General features: G+C 39.9%; 1 protein-coding gene across 4 annotated transcripts in view; it reads left to right on the plus strand.

Moving 5' to 3' along the window:
* Nucleotides 1-19,280, plus strand: part of NECAB1 (N-terminal EF-hand calcium binding protein 1) — a 62,418-nt gene extending 43,138 nt beyond the window's left edge. The window contains exons 6-13 of one of the 4 annotated variants that reach the window (XM_040546438.1): nt 3,420-3,556; nt 7,847-7,959; nt 9,301-9,377; nt 11,870-11,923; nt 13,440-13,552; nt 15,663-15,740; nt 16,785-16,876; nt 17,921-18,887. In XM_040546438.1, the coding sequence (XP_040402372.1) occupies nt 3,420-3,556; nt 7,847-7,959; nt 9,301-9,377; nt 11,870-11,923; nt 13,440-13,552; nt 15,663-15,740; nt 16,785-16,876; nt 17,921-18,102 (846 nt within the window). In that variant the 3' untranslated portion in view covers nt 18,103-18,887. The other 3 variants (XM_040546440.1, XM_040546439.1, XM_040546441.1) reach the window with 3 other exon arrangements.

Below are 19,280 nucleotides of genomic sequence, written 5' to 3' on the forward strand. Positions count from 1 at the left end.
TGTCCCGTTATTAATTGGCAGTGCAGTAGGCTAACAATACAAACGCTCTGCTTGCCCGCTAAGCTGATTCTAACATAATGTACACTTAATAAATCGGTACACACTTTTCTTAATTCAAAATTAACATCTTCTTTCATCTGGTGAAATGCTGTAAGACTGCCCATTTAGCAAAATGGAAATTAAAGCCTTTTTCTATAGGAAAGTGACAACAAAGCACGGCTGGTAATTCCTCATTGCTAAGAATTGGAGTTGAGATGTAATTTGAATTGTAACTGAAAACCTTTTTCCCTCCATGGCTTGAATTATGATAATGTTAATGATTTATATATGCTAAGTACCTTCTTGCATAATCTTTTTTACAAAATAATTTTACAAGGACCATTAGGAATAGCTAGCTGTCAGTGGGTAGGAGTTTGGACACCAGCAAGGTGGTCAAACCTTAAAATCCCAGTTACATCAAGTCCATGCAGAAGGGATGTTGCCTCTTGAACCCTTTGATTGGGGCATACAGACAGACCCCATTCAAAGCAACAGAAATATTCCCACTGGTTTCAGTCTATGAATTAAACATGTTTGTAAATATGATGGAAAGTTATATGGAAATTTAAAATGATATCTGTAGAAATGATTTATTTATTTATTTTTAAATTCTCTCAGTAATTAAAGAAAAATATTGAATAGCCATTTGCCCAACTGGCAAGATGTGTTGGAAACACCGATATTTTGGTAAAATATTAATATAATGAAAGAGTCGTTGATAATTCTAGACTTCCAGAGTTGATGTTAACATCTTGCCTAACCTATCTTTTCATAAAGACTCTGTGTACCTGAAAAGGTAGCCCTAAACTATTTTCAGAGATCACAAGGACCTTTTCCACAGGGAAGCCTTTAAAGATACAACTAAGGGACGACAGAATGAGAACAAAAAGGACTAACTCCTGCTGTATGCATAAACCTGAAGTCAGTCTTATTAAAAAGCCATTAAGAGCTTTCACATGCAGGAAAGCATTTCTGAAGGAGTTAGGAGGCAGCCAACTTCAGACAAGTGTTGGCAAGTATTACATAGCTAATGTTTATATCATTCCCCATCAGCAAGGGCCTGCCTGAGCAGTTTGCAAAATGATGTGCATTTAAGCTGTAATTCAGGATGCTGGTATCTTACTTACCATGACTGTGAGCAGGAAGCTATACAGAAGTATCTGTAAGGATTAATTTTTGGATACACAGAATTTTAAGACACTGATTATCCTCCTCTCCTTGTGAGATTGCATTGATATTTAAAAACTTATAAGAAATGGTCAGTTCTATCATGTTTTGTTCATTTCCAAGCACTGGTGAAAACTGAGAAATGAAACATACCAGGGATCTCAGCTACAGGGTTTTACTTAGCTGCTTACACTACACAGATTCGCACATGTTGTTCTTACACACCACAGAGAATCAAAACTGTTGGAAATTGAATGATCTCTGTCAGGTGCAACAGAGTTTGGAATCAGTTGCAATGGAGGGGTCAGAAAATTTAGCAAAAGGAAAAAAAAATTAGATTTCCTGTTGCATAATAAGATGTACTACTCATAAAGGTTGCCAAAATGTTCTTTACAGGACTGTTATGAGTCTCAGGTATTTGTGCAAAAGGTAGACAGACAATCTGTCATGAGTATCTCTCTTTTAAAAATTTATAAATAAGAAGTGTTTTGGTTGTAGAGTGAGTGCCTCACACCTGATTCATTTGAAGGCAGAAGAAATAAATATAGATGAGTATGAAGGTCCTGGCTACATAAGTAACTCTGATGGTTCATGGGGGGCTCAACATGTAAGTTTTCTGTAGCAGAAGTCTTCCAGCAGGAACCAGCTTAATAGCCTATATTGTGAATAGAGAGAAGGTGCTTTTGAAGCAATAATCATACAATCTTTTACTTGACATTTACATTTCAAAACATCCCATATTTGTGTTCTGATTACAAACATGTACATGCAAAAATCAAGCAAATTCAAAGAGAAGTCTAAAAGTCAGAAAGACATTTCAGCTGTAATTCACATTGGGAAGACAAGGGGAGAGCTTAAAATCTGATTCCTTGTGCGATGGAGAGAGCAGCTCTATGAATTTTTCAGACATTTTTCTGTTTTAAGCCTGTGTTCAAACATGGAGATGATTTTTTTTGCAGATCTTGATGGGATCAAGTGAAACTTTCAAAGCAAGGCATGACTTACACTGGCCCAGAACAAGACAAAAACTAGATTCATTAACAAGTTGAAAGAAAAGCCCAGATGGGCATCATTGTGCTGAATGTTCTACTGCCTGTAAATGCTGAGGGAGGAAAACCTGGAAGAATGGGGAAAAAAAATAAATAGGAAAGGAAAGGAAAGGAAAGGAAAGGAAAGGAAAGGAAAGGAAAGGAAAGGAAAGGAAAGGAAAGGAAAGGAAAGGAAAGGAAAGGAAAGGAAAGGAAAGGAAAGGAAAGGAAAGGAAAGGAAAGGAAAGGAAAGGAAAGGAAAGGAAAGGAAATTGTGAATGAAATCATGGATACAAGGAACCTGGGGAAAGAGGTGCAAGGGCTTTAAGTCAGAGACTTGTCTGAACTGCTTAGTTCTACCAGAAATAAAGTATCTCTATCAAAGAATGATTACAACGGCAAAATCTCTATAATTATCTAAGCAAAATAGGCACAAATATTTTTGAACACATTAAATATATTGAAAATGTAGTTGTTCAAAGAAACATTACAGACTGATAAATATAGGTACAATAATAAGCAAGTTTCGACTGAAAGAACACTTAGACACATTTCATATAATTATGAAATATGTAGATATACAGTTTCAAAAATAATTAAGCAAATTACAGGAACAAAAGTCCGTCAAGGACTGCAACATTCAAAAGGCACTATTTCTGGCACTGGCAGTCCTTGAGCCAAACTGCTGGTGCTTTTCAAGGCAGCATCCCTCAACACGTGTCCTGCTCAAAGCCTCTTCCCGTAATCAATGGGAGAGAGACAGGCCGCTAGACTAGATAATGTCTTTTCACAAGAGTCGATGTAAATAAAAATTTTAAATTCACTTCTATAGCTGTCAATCGTATCTTGTTTTTTCCATACTTAAGAAGTAACGTGGTATTGCAATCAACTGGAGTTAGGAAATGTAAGAAAAGGTGGATTTTTTTTGATTAGAAACAATGTTGTATAAGTGTGTACCTGGGCCTCTCTGAGCTTGGGTGGGTTCAGCGTCCATACCTGGAAATTTAGAGGTCCTTTCATCCATAAGCATACAGGTTGCCTGTGCAGTTTGCATGTATAAGCACCAAAACATCCAGCTGCTTCCTTTCTGAACTAAACCCGAATCTTCCCTCTCATATTTCTAACACAGTAGGCAGATCCTTACCTTTTCCTTTTTTTTTTTTTTTTTTTAAATTCAATTTTTAGGACTATCAGGAAGCTTCTAATTTGGAGCAGTTTGTGACTCGTTTTCTTCTGAAGGAGACACTGAACCAGCTTCAGTCCCTCCAGACCTCCCTGGAGTGTGCGATGGAGACCACGGAGGAGCAGACTCGGCAGGAAAGGTCAGCAAACTGCAGTGACGGGCATGAGGAGTGAGTGGGGTCACCACCGACCTCTGAGACCATTTAATGTTTCATCCAGCACCCTGATGTAGGGAATCACCGGAGAAATAAGGATATATTTTTTATTCTGCAATGGAGCTCATTGATAGTAACAGGAATTTTCCTCAAATTGAATCCAGGCAGTTTCCACTCTGATCCTATGTTGAGCTGCATGTAGGGCTGAGGAACTGCTGAGAGTGAGATCATTTTGTTGCATCCTAGTCTCTGCTCCTTTGACTTCTTATAAAACCCATTGACTATTTAATATCAAATGCAGAAGCCAGAGCAATGCAAGGTGAAGAGCTCTGAAATTACCAACATCATTGACTGCCTCCTTGTTTGCTTCTTCCAGCTTTATGTTTTTTGTTTGTTTGTTTGTTTGTTTTTTCATTCCTGGTTGCACAACAGTCCCAAGATTGAGAAACAGACAGGGTGTTGCTTGTTACAGCTTCTTGCTGTAACATGGGGCCCACAGTATTGGTTTACACCTAAGTCTATAAACTCTCCATCACCTGGGCAATCTATACCCAGCATCACCTCATCGATGAGAATTTGTAGGATCATGGACCAAAATATTTTTGAAAAGGAACTTGGCTTCACGGATTTGTTTTCCTCAGTATGTTATTGTTTAAGATGATAGGGAAAGCAAAGTACAAACTATTTTTTCATGGGCAAAGAAGATCTCAGTGCTTCGTATGTTTCAAAACACATTGCTTTTTCATGCTTTTTATTGGAAATGTCATTTTCTTGATTGCTTTGCTGTTGGATATGAGGTTTCTAAAGTACATGGACAACATGCTGGGTGGGGTTTTGTGCTGGCAGCTTGACCACAGGATCAAGCAGGTTTTGGAGGATGAGGGTGTACAGGGTATGCTCAGTATAAGTACCCATCTATTCATGTATACTTCTTTTTAGGCTCCCCACACAATTGGTGGGAGAGAAAGAAGTCTCTAATGGCCAGTGCAGAGCTGGAGCTTAACTTGGATGCTCTAAACCATCCTCTGCAGCAATCACAGGCTTCTTCTCTGACTTGCCTTTTAGGATAGCCCCTGTAGAAAAAGTATCTAGAAAAAAGAGTGGGAAGTATCTTTGTAATTTAACCCACTAACTTGGGTGTATAGGATAAGGAGCTGTGATACTTTTGAGCCAAATATAATCTTCCCCATTTTCTGACGTAGCAATAGAAAAGCCAGACAGACTCAGTGCTTTGGACAGACTCAGCGCGTGGAAGATAGCTTCCTGATGCAGCTGGTTAGAGAGCCTACCAGGGCAGGTGCCCCGCTAGACCTTCTGTTCACAAACAGTGATGGACTGGTGGGAGATGTGGTGGTCGAGAGCTGTCTTGGGCAGAGTGACCACGAAATGGTTCAGTTCTCTATTCTTGGCGAAGTCAGGAAGGGGACCAGTAAAACCGCTGTCTTGGACTTCCGGAGGGCTGACTTTGAGCTGTTCAGGACACTGGTTGGCAGAGTCCCTTGGGAGGAGGTTCTGAAGGGCAGAGGAGTCCAGGAAGGCTGGGCACTCTTCAAGAAGGAAATCTTAATGGCTCAGGAGCGGTCTGTTCCCACATGCTGAAAGACGAGCCGGTGCGGAAGACCGGCCTGGCTGAACAGAGAGGTGTGGTTTGAGCTTAGGAGAAAAAGGAGGGTTTATAATCTTTGGAAAAGAGGGCGGGCTACTCAAGAGGACTATAAGGATGTTGCGAGGCTGTGCAGGGATAAAATTAGGAAGGCCAAAGCTCATCTGGAGCTCAATCTGGCTACTGCCGTTAAAGATAACAAAAAACGTTTTTACAAATACATCAACACAAAAACGAGGACTAAGGAGAATCTCCATCCTTTACTGGATGCGGGGGGAAACTTAGTTACAAAAGATGAGGAAAAGGCTGAGGTACTCAATGCCTTCTTTGCCTCAGTCTTTAGCGGCAAGACCAGTTGTTCTCTGGATACCCGGTACCCTGAGCTGGTGGAAGGGGATGGGGAGCAGGATGTGGCCCTCGCTATCCACGAGGAAATGGTTGGTGACCTGCTACAGCACTTGGATGTACGCAAGTCGATGGGGCTGGATGGGATCCACCCGAGGGTACTGAGCTAACTGGCGGAGGAGCTGGCCAAGCCGCTTTCCGTCATTTGTCGGCAGTCCTGGCTATCAGGAGAGGTCCCAGTCGACTGGCAGCTAGCAAATGTGACGCCCATCTACAAGAAGGGCCGGAGGGTAGACCCGGGGAACTATAGGCCTGTTAGTTTGACCTCAGTGCCAGGGAAGCTCATGGAGCAGATTATCTTGAATGTCGTCACGCGGCACTTGAAGGGCAACCAGGCGATCAGGCCCAGTCAGCATGGGTTTATGAAAGGTAGGTCCTGCTTGACGAACCTGATCTCCTTCTATGACCGTGACGCACCTGGTGGATGAGGGAAAGACTGTGGATGTGATCTACCTTGACTTCAGTAAGGCTTTTGACACTGTTTCCCACAACATTCTCCTCAAGAAACTGGCTGCTCGTGGCTTGGACTGGCGTACGTTTCGTTGGGTTAAAAACTGGCTGGATGGCCAGGCCCAAAGAGTTGTGGTGAATGGAGTCAAATCCAGTTGGAGGCCGGTTACTAGTGGAGTCCCCCAGGGCTCAGTGCTGGGGCCGGTCCTCTTTAATATCTTTATCGATGACCTGGACGAGGGGATCGAGTGCACCCTCAGTAAGTTTGCAGATGACACCAAGTTAGGTGCGTGTGTCGATCTGCTCGAGGGAAGGAAGGCTCTGCAGGAGGATCTGGATAGGCTGGACCGATGGGCTGAGGTCAACTGTATGAAGTTCAACAAGGCCAAGTGCCAGGTCCTGCACCTGGGGCGCAACAACCCCAAGCAGCGCTACAGGCTGGGAGATGAGTGGTTGGAAAGCTGCCTGGCCGAGAAGGACCTGGGAGTACTGGTTGATAGGCAGCTGAATATGAGCCAGCAGTGTGCTCAGGTGGCCAAGAAGGCCAACAGCATCCTGGCTTGCATAAGAAGCAGTGTGGCCAGCAGGTCTAGGGAGGTGATTGTCCCCCTGTACTCGGCTCTGGTGAGGCCGCACCTTGAGTACTGTGTTCAGTTTTGGGCCCCTCGCTACAAGAAGGACATGGAGGTGCTCGAGAGAGTCCAGAGAAGGGCAACGAAGCTGGCGAGGGGTCTGGAGAACAAGTCTTACGAGGAGCGGCTGGGGTTGTTTAGCCTGGAGAAGAGGAGGCTCAGGGGAGACCTCATCGCTCTCTATAGGTACCTTAAAGGAGGCTGTAGAGAGGTGGGGGTTGGTCTATTCTCCCACGTGCCTGGTGGCAGGACGAGGGGGAATGGGCTAAAGTTGCGCCAGGGGAGGTTTAGGTTGGATATTAGGAAGAACTTCTTTACTCAAAGGGTTGTTAGGCATTGGAATGGACTGCCCAGGGAAGTGGTTGAGTCGCCATCCCTGGAGGTCTTTAAAAGACGTTTAGATGTAGTCCTTAGTGATATGGTTTAGTGGAGGTCTTGTTAGTGTTAGGGCAGAGGTTGGACTAGATGATCTTGGAGGTCTCTTCCAACCTAGACGATTCTGTGATTCTGTGATTCTGTGATTTAACTACAGCTATTTTGGAGAAAACTGGGTTAGTTTCTACTGCAGATGCCTGAGATCTTTTGTAAAATCATCTTTAATTATGCTTAACTTAACTGAGGGGCAAACTGTCTGAGAGTCTTCATGCTGGGAAACTGCCATAATTTGGCTTAAAGTTAAGAGATTTTATCCTGTTTGTGTGCTGCAGCAAGTACCATCCTAAAATATCTCCTTAATATAGTTAAATCTTCTCAATTTAAAGTTCATCCCTCACTTTCAGCTCCTCTTATGATCCCAGTTCCTCTGCAGAGGTGAAAGAGAACTCCTATGAACCACAAGACACTGTGGGACTGGCTCCTCAGGCTAGGGCAGATCCACATCACTGTGGCAGACCTCGAGTTTTCCTTCCCTAAAAGATAGGTTTATGACATCTTAACTTTTTTTTTTTTTTTTTTTTCATTCTTCAGTGACTAGCAATCTAGTCTAGTCACTGAAGTCACTAAAAGCACAAGTGATTATTTGCAGTGAAAATCTGGAAAAGAATTCAGTAGTCTCAGTACGTCTGTGTCCTTTTTTAATTTAAAGGGGCAGATACAAGGACATTAAAACATGCTTCTGAAAACAAAAAGAGGAGACATGCTCTCCCACATGCATTAACTTATGAACTGTCCTGTGTTTCTGTGTAGACAAGGTCCAACAAAACCAGAGGTGCTCTCAGTTCAGTGGCCAGGAAAACGTTCAGCTCGAAGGCTGCAAAGGAACAACAGCCTATCGCCGAACAGCCCTCATTTTAACACAGGTAAGGCATGTCACATTTTAGACATATATGAAACATATGCATAAACATACACACAGAGAAAAATATATGTTTGTCTTCCTCTTAAAGGTTTAATATAGGTGTGTGAACTCATTCAGGTACTTTACTTACAGAAATCAACCTTCAATTTAATACAGGAAATATTAGCTCAAACTGTAGGGAAAATAAATATGTAGCCAAAGATCTGAACCAAAAAAATATATATATGTATGTAAATATGGGCCAAATTGGGATATTGTTTTGGGACTGTTGGTTGAGCCAGCATTTCTTAGGTAATATTTATAGCCTGTAGATAAGAATGAAAAACTTACACAGAAGCAAATTCTCATGGGATGACTTACATCCCAGCTGAGGGGGACAAACAAAAAAAACAGAAAAGGAAAATACAAAATCTGAAGGAAAATAATTATTTCATTTATTAAATTGTTAAAGGTTATACAAAAAAATCTGATACGGCATCTGTGGGATGTATTTGAAAGTAACTACAGACTCCCAGAGTGGCTGAGGCCGGCAGGGCCCTCTGGAGGCCACCCGGTGCCACCCGTGCCCAAGCAGGGACACCCAGAGCAGGGTGCCCAGCACCACATCCAGGCGGTTTCTGAAGGGCTCCAAGGAGGAGACCCCACAGCCTCTGGGCAGCCTGTGCCAGGGCTCCGTCACCCGCACAGCACAGAAGTGCTCCTGGTGCTCAGGGGGAGCCTCCTGGGGGCCAGTTTGTGCCCAGGGCCTCCTGTCCTGGCACTGGGCACCACTGAGCACAGCCTGGCTCCATCCTCACTGCACCCTCCCCTCAGGGATTTACAGACAGTGACGGGATCTCTTGAGCCTCCTCTTCTCCAGGCTGAGCAGTCCCAGTCCCTTTCCTTCTAGGAGAGCTGCTCCAGGCCCTTCATCATCTTCATGGCCCTTTGATGGACTCTCTCCAGTATGTCCAGGTCTCTCTTGTACTGGAGGCCCCAGAACTGGACATAGTCCTCCAGGTGTGGCCTCACCAGTGCTGAGCAGAGGGGCAGGATCACCTGCTGGTGGTACTTTGCCTGATGCAGCCCGGGGAAACATCAGCTCAGGGTAACATCAGCATGTAGTTTTCTTTCTGTGTTGGATTTCTACAGTATCTTAAGAAGAAAGAAAATCGTTTTGTCATCAGACAAAATCATGCTTTACCTTAGTTACTCCAAAATGAACATTGAAGTAATTGCAGCACATTCTTTTGAGAAGAAAAATAATTTGCAAGCTAAGTTAAACATTTCTACAAAATAAATGAATATACTACATTCCAGCACTTAGTAACATTTTACTCTTTATTACTTATGTTTTCCAAACGCTGGACTGAGGAAGACAGCCAGTGGATGACCCAGATAAACAGACTCCAGAAGCTGATTGACAGGCTGGAAAAGAAGGTGTGCATTTCTGTTTTTCTGGTTGTTCTCTCACTCTCAGTAAAGATTTATGATGCGATCCTGAAACCACAAATGCTCATCAACATCATAGTGACAATCTTCCCAATCAATAATGCCTGAAACTTCAACACCGCCTAAGTGAGCTAACACTCATTATGTGCCTACATTTTCCTTTTACCTTCTTCATTCCTGTTTCATGAGAGCACAGTCTACTAAATATTTACAGCATTTATTTTTGGAGCTGACAAATTGTCAAGCATCTTTAATGTTGTATGTGCGCATACTGTATGTACACAAAGCACACTCCATGCACATAACAGTAATAATACAAAAAAAAATCATCCTGGGATAGTTAAGGTTGTCACCTGTGTAACACAGTTTGGAAAAAAATGGCTGAAATAGTAGATAAAGCTCAGGCTCCATGTAAAGCTACGAGATTAACTAATTTTTTGATTTTCTAGATAAAAACAAAAATAACTCATTTTGACAAAACAAAATGGCAAATTAAAAAATAAGCATTTTATTTTGCTTTGAGGTATTTTAACCCTTCCTATGAAACACATAACAACTTGAAAATGGAAGCATAACTTCAAATGAAAAAAAGAAATAAAAACATAAATTTTGAGCCAAAAGTTTGGGTTTTGTGCATGCTTTTCCTTCCTCAAACTCAATCCAACTCCATAGGCAAAGTTTTTCTGATTAATTTAATCAAAATTCTAAAAAATTCTGAAAAAAAAATTACTGGTCATTTTTATAACTACTTGTTCCCCATCCACAAGCCCCACCATGAGAAACTGAGTACACCACAAGGAATACACCACAGTCAGACTACTGACAGCCTTTCACACACCATTTACATCACCATGGACCCAACTATTTATAAACATCTGAAATCACATTTCTGTATGACGGAAGGATATTGTTGCATTTACTTATGCTGGAAACTCTGGCAATGACCCGCCTCTGATCCAATGATACCACGGCTTCCAATGGCTTGTAAAAGGATGAGTAGCATTAGTCTGTACAGAAAATGTCTATTTATTTTGTTTTCACTCATATTTGTTGCTATCTTAGGTTTTAAAAGTCAGTTTATGTTTCTGTGTGGTGAGGGTTTGTCTGTTTGTTTGGGGGGGGATAAAGAAGAGCAGGAGAAAAAGCAAGGAAAACTGCCTAGTGAAAGGCTGATTTAGTGCTGTCTAACTCAATCTGTCTTCTGTCAAACGTGAACTTAACCATGAATATGTCTCATGTCACCTCTTTCCCTCAAGTTCTAAAGTTATACCAAAAAAAAAATAATCTTGCTATCTTAAGAGACAGTTTGCAGTACAACTTGAGTCATTCCTTGCTTCTTTTTTCCATAACTTTCCCTAGAAAAAGTTTGCATTGAAAAAAATAGGAGAACCACAGGAATATGCATTTTCCCTCAGGGACTATCTGAGGTGCCTGCGCTGACAAATGAGTTATTGAAATTCCCCCCCACTCCTTCATGTTCTATGCAAGGCCTGCAGGAGGGGTACAGCTGCACAGCAGCTCATGTGTGGCTGCCGCTGCTGGAGTCCCTGTGTCCATCTCAATTCCACCCACTCACCTCTCGGTGGCTTTGCAGCCAGTATGGTATTTGTGCCGGTGAAATGCCTGCTACCTGAGATAAATCAATCCTCATCCAGCTGTAGGCTGATTTTTTTTTTTATCTTGGTGACACAAGAGATGTTTGCAAGAAGAAGCGAAGCATTGCTAACACTAATTTTTGCTCCAGCTGCTATTGCAAATAGTTGTGGAGGGGTTTCAGGCACTAGAACATCCATATGTTACTGGGTTAGAGAGTACTGTGCGTTCCTAGTACAAAAATGTTAATTTTGTGTGCTCTGCTAGATGGTGTTTGCATGAATCACTGACTCATGGAGCGAGCACGCATCCAGTTGTCTGTTCAGTCAGAATGCTGCTTCCTCACTAAGGCATCTGTTTGCTGCTGCTCTGTCTGTCCTTGGAGGCTACTGCAGCTTACCTGAAGCATTGTGAATGTATTTTCCATGCTAGAAAGTAGTTGCTTGTAAACAACACACCTAAAGAAGTTTCATCTGTATAAAGTTTTCTGATGATATAATAGGAGCTGAGCGTTTATTTCAAATTATCATCCTTGCTCCTCTCCATAGTCCATGTGACGTCTCTCTTCTCTGAATGAAGTTCAACGTACATTTATGAACAAGCAGATTAGCTACAAATGAAAAAGTACCTGCTCAACATTATAAAAAAATAAAATAACAATAAACTTTACAAACAGCCTGGGTTGAATTTAACCACTGAAAAGCACGAGATTCTGCAATGCTTGTGTTTGGCTTACAGCTAATAAAGAAGGAATTTAATTATAATTTCTGGAAATATAACAGAAGCCAAGTATTGGAATAGTTTGTTAAAAGCTAAGACCAGAATACATCTGTAGTATTGCAGCATTGCACTTACACTTTTTTTTTTTCTTTTTATCTGCCTGAAAGGACTTAAAGCTTGAGCCATTTGAAGAAGAAGTTTTGGAAGAAAATGCAAGATCTGTAAGTGTTCTTCAAGATAATAAACGTTTGATTTTCAATGCCAGGTATTAACATTACAATCTCAACTTATCTCTGTTAAAAAAGAATCCATTTTAGTCAGCAGAATACATTGTGTAAGAGGCAACACAATAAAATTTAAAATACCCATGCAAAAATCTTATACTGTTTTTTATATTATTTTCAGAGGATACAATCAGACAAAAACTCAGCTTCTGTAAAAAGGAAAAAGGCATCATTGGCAAGATTTATCAGATTTGGCAAAAGAGTCTATGAGGTTTTAGTTTCTCTGCTCCTGATCATCTAACACTACATACATACTTCAAATCCAGTACAGTCTCCCTTCCTGCCAAATCTGACATAGGAAACCTTATCAAGAAAGATGGGAGAGCATCCAGCATAAAGCAATAAACACAAAATCCCAGAGTGGCTGAGGCTGGCAGGACCCTCAGGAGGCCACCCGCTGCCACCCGTGCCCGAGCAGGGACACCCAGAGCAGGGTGCCCAGCACCACGTCCAGGCGGCTTCTGAAGGGCTCCAAGGAGGAGACCCCACAACTTTGTAACTCTGTGATAAAATAAGGAATTTTATGGATCATCTATTTTGTTTATTTTTCAAATGCATTTGATTTGCATTTTGTTAGGTTCAAAGCCCTGAATATAGGAGCACTAATGTATTTGAATATTTTTGAGATTTCAGAACCAAAAGAGATTATACAATATTGCTAGACAGGTTGCTTGTGAAATCCATGAGACAACAGTATTGAAAATCAAAGCAGAAATGAGTCAAAATGTGTGCAAAAGGTCAAGATGTGCTAATTAGGAAGCCCATGGACTTTCTTCACATACTTCATTAGTAACGTTGACGAGCTTCAGTGGTTGAATCAGTGTGTAAACTACTTACGACAGCTAAATAATAATCACAGTAATTCAAAATAAATAGGTCTTGTGTACTGCCTAGTGTTTATGAAGATTATTCCTTTTTACAGAAAGGTGGAGAAAGAAAACCTCTCTATTCATCATTTGGCATGAGCTACCTTAGGCATATTATTCAGTCAGAGGTCTGAAATGTAAAAGGCTACAAGAGCACCTCAATGAAACATATCACTGCATCCAGTTCAGGTTATGGGAATTTGTTATCTTATACTTCACACCTGCCTGGGTACAGATTCATCCACGCGTTGACCTTTTTACTGAATATCCCAAAGATCAGCGTTTGCTTTGCACTCTTCCAACTCTGGCACCCAGGGTTCAGACAACTCTCAATTTTTCTAGGGTGGACACTTATTTGGGATGTTTCTTTTCTTTGTCTAGGTATAAAAGCCACTCCCACAAGCAATTCTGCTTCTCTATTTTAGAGTTAAAACAGGGACTGCAAACGTCAAAGGAACTTCTGTGGGTTTTCTTCGATGATCCCATTTTCTGTTGTTTTACACTAGACTTTTCATTTAAAGTATAGGGAGTTCATAGGATGATATGGCAATAATTTTTATTTATTTATTTATTTATTTTTGCACCAGCACATAATGATTGTTCAACGTCAAATGTCCGTAGTAGAAGAGGAAATCGAGGAATTCCGGCTTGCTCTGAAGCAGTACGTGGAGTCTGCCTCTGCTCAGGGCGGCTGCTTGCAGTAAGTACAATGCTATTGTCCTGGGGCCAAACACAGGTATATAATCTATTTTCTTGAATAACCTCTAAGCAGAGATGGATTATTAATGAAGAACCTGTAGTATCTTCTTTTCTGGCTGGTTATGCATGTGTCTTAAGACAGAACTTTTCAAAGACACCAAAAATCAGAAAGAGATGTCAAAGTAGATGTGTGAACTATCAGCAGTCGCACAAAATCCAATGAATGTAATAAAAATTGAATCTTGCTGTAAAAAAAATGCATTCCCGCTTCTGTGCACAACACCCCTGCCAATGCCAGACAGGATATCCCAAATATACTACAAAAATTTTAAAGGCTCTGCAGGTCACCAGTTCACAGGTTCTGGAAGCTCCTAGGGTGTTCGCATTTACTGGAAAACTCATTTGCCATCCAGCATTTGTGCTCACCTGGTAAGTGAGCAACGTAGCAACTTGTTTGCCACTTCTTTGCTTGGAAGCTTTGAAAATCTTTCCCTTAGGTTGTCATTAATAAATAAATAAATAAATAAATAATCATTCATAATAAAGAATGAAAAAAAAATTAAAAACCAAAATTTTCATTAAAACAAAGTGTATTTTTGCTTTGTTCCTTTTAGAATGAACTAAAACATTAGAACTGAGTTAAGAATAAGTTTCAGTGACTCACCATTGTACTGAATTTCTAAATTTGACAGACTTGAGAAAGCTAATAATATACACATTACCACTATGTGTACCACTACGACTATGTAGACCACTATGAAATAGATATTTTTATAGTGTGTACACAGTATGGTTCCTGTATATTCAAAGGCTTCAGTGGCTGCCTGCCACATCCCTAATTTATGAGTCTTATTGCTACGTGATCATCACACTTACGGTGATCATATCAACAGTGTTCATACAAACCAGAAAAAGAAAAGTAAGCTGGAAGAACAAAGACCGACACTCCCCCCATCCTTCTGAAAATGAACATCCAACAAAACGCTGCAGCGATGCAGACCTGTCAGGGAGAGAGCTTACACCACTTCAGAATGCAGTTTAACAAATTATGGCAAAAACTTACTTTCCATCTGAAGTTTACAGGCATTTGGTAAGTCTGCAATGCCACCTACCGGTTGGTTTTCAGCTTATGCCTTTGACATGATTTTTTTTTCTCCCAACAGTTCTTAATAATTTTTTATATTTTACAATGTACTCTTGCATACAGCAGGAGAAATCCAGTCAGTCCTATAAATTCATTACCTATTACAGTGTTAAACATAATGAGATCAATTTTCAAGCACATCAGTAAAAAGATCAGAGGAATCTTGGGTACTCGGAGAAATACATATATATGCTTTTTGTGCTAGACATCTAAAGACCAATTTGAGTACCCAAATGCATAATTGCCCTACACGTTACGAAGCTGATATGCTCAGGATAATAAGCAGGACGATTCTGTGTAGAGAATGAGAAGTATTTTATGGGTCACCTTTTACTCATGATAAATAAGCTAAATAGCATAAAAACAAGTAAATAATAGCAAAATGTATTATTTTCAATGCTTGTCTTCCATAGATATCGACCTGTCTTTATACTCGGCAGCTATTTGCTTCCACAGCACCTAGGGTACCTCTCACAGAACAGGGCAGACTTCATGAAGTAACTCCTCAGTGAAGCAGCACAAGTCACTCTGTAAACCTCCTCGAGCTGTTCTCTACGTGCAATGTCCTGTATTAGTTGATTTGCTTTGAACCACAGTTGTCTGATTAATTTTCTGTATTACTGATTGGCATTGCTTCGGATAAATGACACTAACTAATGGAGCAATATGAAAAATGAGCTTCATAAATGAGTCCATCATAAAAGTTACTAGGATTAAAAATTAATAAATAAAAAGCCATGAAAGTACCCTTTAAAATCTCATAAAGTTTTTTTTTTTTAAAAAAAAAGCTCAGATAATTTGCAGTTTTCTTCTCAAAATTCATGTAATGTTCAATTGTTGTTTTGTTGTTGTTTTCTTTCAAAAATCTCTGTATTTGATTCATACTCTTAAGGCATGGGGGAAAAGATGCATATGTGCAATAGCTCTGTTATACTTGACTCAATCCGTTCTGCCCTCTGTTTCCTAGTGTTTCCATACAGAAACTTCCAAATGATTCCCGCTTCATTGTCTATGAGTTCTGGGAGAACAGCAATGCCTGGAATAGGTAAGTTGTGTGGGTTTTGTTTTGTTTGGTTTTGTTTAGAGGGAGAGAGAAGGTTTTGAAGGTTAGAGAGCAATTGTGTAAAAGAACTGAATATGAATTAACTACTGCTAATCAATCTCTTGCTAAATATACAATACTTCAGGGAAAAAAAAGAAAAAAAAACCTTTAATTTCTATTATACTGAAGGTCATAGACAAAAACAGCAGAGAGACACAGCCAGTTCCAGACTGAAAAAGTCTGAAAGAGTATAGAGAAAGGTACAGCATCACATGGGTAGTAGTTGATCAGAGACGAGTAGGGAAACAACTTCAGCATAGTTCAGTGGTGGTAACACAGGATGCAACAGGGGCCAACGAAGGAGAGAGGAGGTGCATCACCACCCTGCAACACATGTGAGCATGTGAGCAGTCACGGGGAGCTCTGCCAAGGTCTCCCAAACCCACAGCACAAAATCTCATCAGACAGATTCCCAAAATGTCTCTTTGGGGCCTGAAGGATTAAGTTGTGGTGATCTAAAATCCTACCAGCTGATTTCTAGCCTGCAGCAGGCAGATAGCTAAGAAAATGAGCGGAGACAAAAAGGTTTTCCATAACTAATACTAAAAAATAATAATAATTAAAAAAAAAAATCCTAAATCTGTAGTCAGAAACTGTTCTGAAAGCAGATGGAAAAGCCTTAGTATGTTCCCTTCTGAGCACAGCCCCAGTTCAAGTCAGGTAAGTTTACTGTCAAAAAGACTGAAGAACCCCAGTAACACAGGTCAACACATTTGGAATAAGGACTGCTATACTGGGTCACAACCAAGAGGTGAGCATCAGAGTACCAGTTAACAGTACACAAAAAAAAAATACGTATTTAACATAACATGCAAGAATGACATATTCTTGCGTTATATATAAGATGGTCTCCTCTCCCACTGTCATCACTGTCTAAGTTTTGAAACACAAAATCTCTCTTATGGCCTGAATTGTAACAAATCTGATGCACATAAATATATTTAGTCCATTAATACTTGATATATTCTCATTTTTACAATGATTTAGCCACCTTCAAACAAATTACAGCAAGACATTCCAGAGAAGTAACGTGGACTTCTTGGAAACTCCAGAGCTCATTACAACAATGCTAGTCCCTGGTAAATACCATTCTTTCACAATATTTTATTTATTGTATATGAATAGTTCTGTTATATTAGTGTGTTCCTTGTGCATGTCTACTGCATAATAGTACCCTTAGTTAGCTCTGCTTTTGTAAAATATGGAAGAGAAAGGGACTCCAAATGTTTTTTTTAATTATTATTATTATTATTATTTTAAGTGGAGAGACAAAATGCAAGAGCAAGAATAAAACCCACAATGTTTTATTTCATACAGTGCAAAGTATTACAATTGCACATTCTATTTAAGAAAACATCGAGAATATCCAATACTATTTGTGAATAGTAAATAGACCCAATTAAAGATTTTCAGGCAAAAAAATGTCTCCTGATAAAGACTCAGTTTAATTGTATTTACAATGATAGAAGGGAGCCTTAGTTGTTAATAATTGATACTTAGTAACCAATTTACTGTACATTTTTCTTGCTATCATAAAGTGTGGTGAGAAAAACAGAACAAAACAAAAGAAACAAAAAAAAAAACACCTAATTTGGAAAAGCAGGGTGCTAAAGATTCCAGATTATTATTTCTCATGCAAACCAATGAGCATACAGCATCTTCCTTTTCAGAGAGATGACAGCTAAGAGACACAGTGCAGGGCCCTGATTTCCAATATGTCTGACTACAGCCTAAATTGAAAATAATAAAAATCCACATAATTAAAAATAAAAATACCTAGTCCTATACCTGAGGCCTCCCTTAAATATATATATATATATTTTTTTTAAAAAAAAGGCAGACAAGAAATTTTCAGAATTCATGAGCCTGCAGTTATGTCAGGGATTCCTGCAGTACTAAGGGATTGCTCTTAATGAACCAAGAATCCCTTCAAATCTTATGTCTTAGTGGGAAATTGCTGGATTTAAGAGAAACTTGGCTGTAGGAAAAAATGCAGCACTTTCCCACATCTTTGTGTCTAAGAACCAGACTGGGTATGACCAGGAGTGGTTTGCTTACCGCTAGGGAAAATACGATTAATACAAAATAAAATGTAACCATCATTTATAAATGACTAAATACAGGAGTGTCTGAAATTGGATTCAAAACACTCCTTAGAGCATCCCCCCTGCCCGCTAAGAAGGATTTCGGTCCCCAGCTCTGCATCCTGCCAGTTGCCATAGAAACGCCATCTCCCAACCTTGGCTCCTTATGGGGTGGTGCAGTGCAGAGTGATGTGCTCACGGCTGTTTTCACAGTTTTGTAGATTATCTATAATGTAGAAGTCTCTACGGATATCTATAGGATATTTTTGTTTGTTTGTTTGTTTGGTGGTTGTGCTGGCTTGTTTGTTTGTTGTGTTGTTTTTTTTGGGGGGGGGAAGTATTTCCCATACATGAGCTATACAAAACATATTTGTATGTGACAGTCAGAATGTGTTTGTGAAGCAACAAATGCTGGCTGCAATGCTACAGGTGGGTTTTATGGAAGAGTTTTAGACACAATAAACTGGTATCATCATAAAATCAGGAAGAAAAAACAAAGCAATCTGTTCAATTAGTACATAGATAGACTATTCTACAAACAGATTTACTCTAGGTCAGATGCAACTATGCCTTTTCACACATCTGGGTAAGTAAGAACTGATCCACTTCTATATCACAATCTGAATCTGACTCAACAAAAGCTACAACCTGAGTCTTTACTCCTCTGATTAATCCTAATGAATATTTACCTGGCTAAGAATGACTCAGGAAGACGTGCTTTCAGGACTGTTAGATCCTAAAGGAAATTTGCTTACTATCAGTTAATAGAAACCATGACCTATTATAATCACCTGCACACCTCTTAATTGACCAAGTCGCTTCAGGCCAATCTATTCTTCCCCTGTATGGAGAGGTTTTGTCCCTGAAAGTATACAGCTTTCATAGAGTTGCACATACAATGAACATTTCTTGAAACCAGCAGCGACTTATACATTATAGCTACTTTATTTAGGATTTTTACTTGAGGTAGAAAAAGAAATACTGCTTATGGAAACAAATAAATGAACTCTTCTCTCTTTCAGCATCGTGGTGGGTCCTCAACAACAACTAGAAGCTGTGGCTCCAAGTAACGTCGTGTTGTGTTTTTCATTACAGTAACATCAATTTAGCAGTATAGAGGTGTGCTAGGTTAGAGGTTTATCATGTGATACTGCTCAATATTATGGATGCGATCTTTTCCATTTTAAAATGGGGAAAATAACATGTTTATTGCCTTCTGTTGCTGTGGCTAGTTCAGTGAAATAATGCATTGTAAAAGCTTAAATAAGACAACTATGCTAAACTGTTTACAGTGTACATTTAGTCCAGACAAGCTATCACAGAAAAGTGCATCTTGATTGGCGTGACCAAGTATTTGTGAATACTTTTAGTCTTATATTAATAAACAATTGTTACTTAA

Source organism: Cygnus olor, chromosome 2 (genome assembly GCF_009769625.2).
Source record: "Cygnus olor isolate bCygOlo1 chromosome 2, bCygOlo1.pri.v2, whole genome shotgun sequence".
Taxonomy (NCBI): domain Eukaryota; kingdom Metazoa; phylum Chordata; class Aves; order Anseriformes; family Anatidae; genus Cygnus; species Cygnus olor.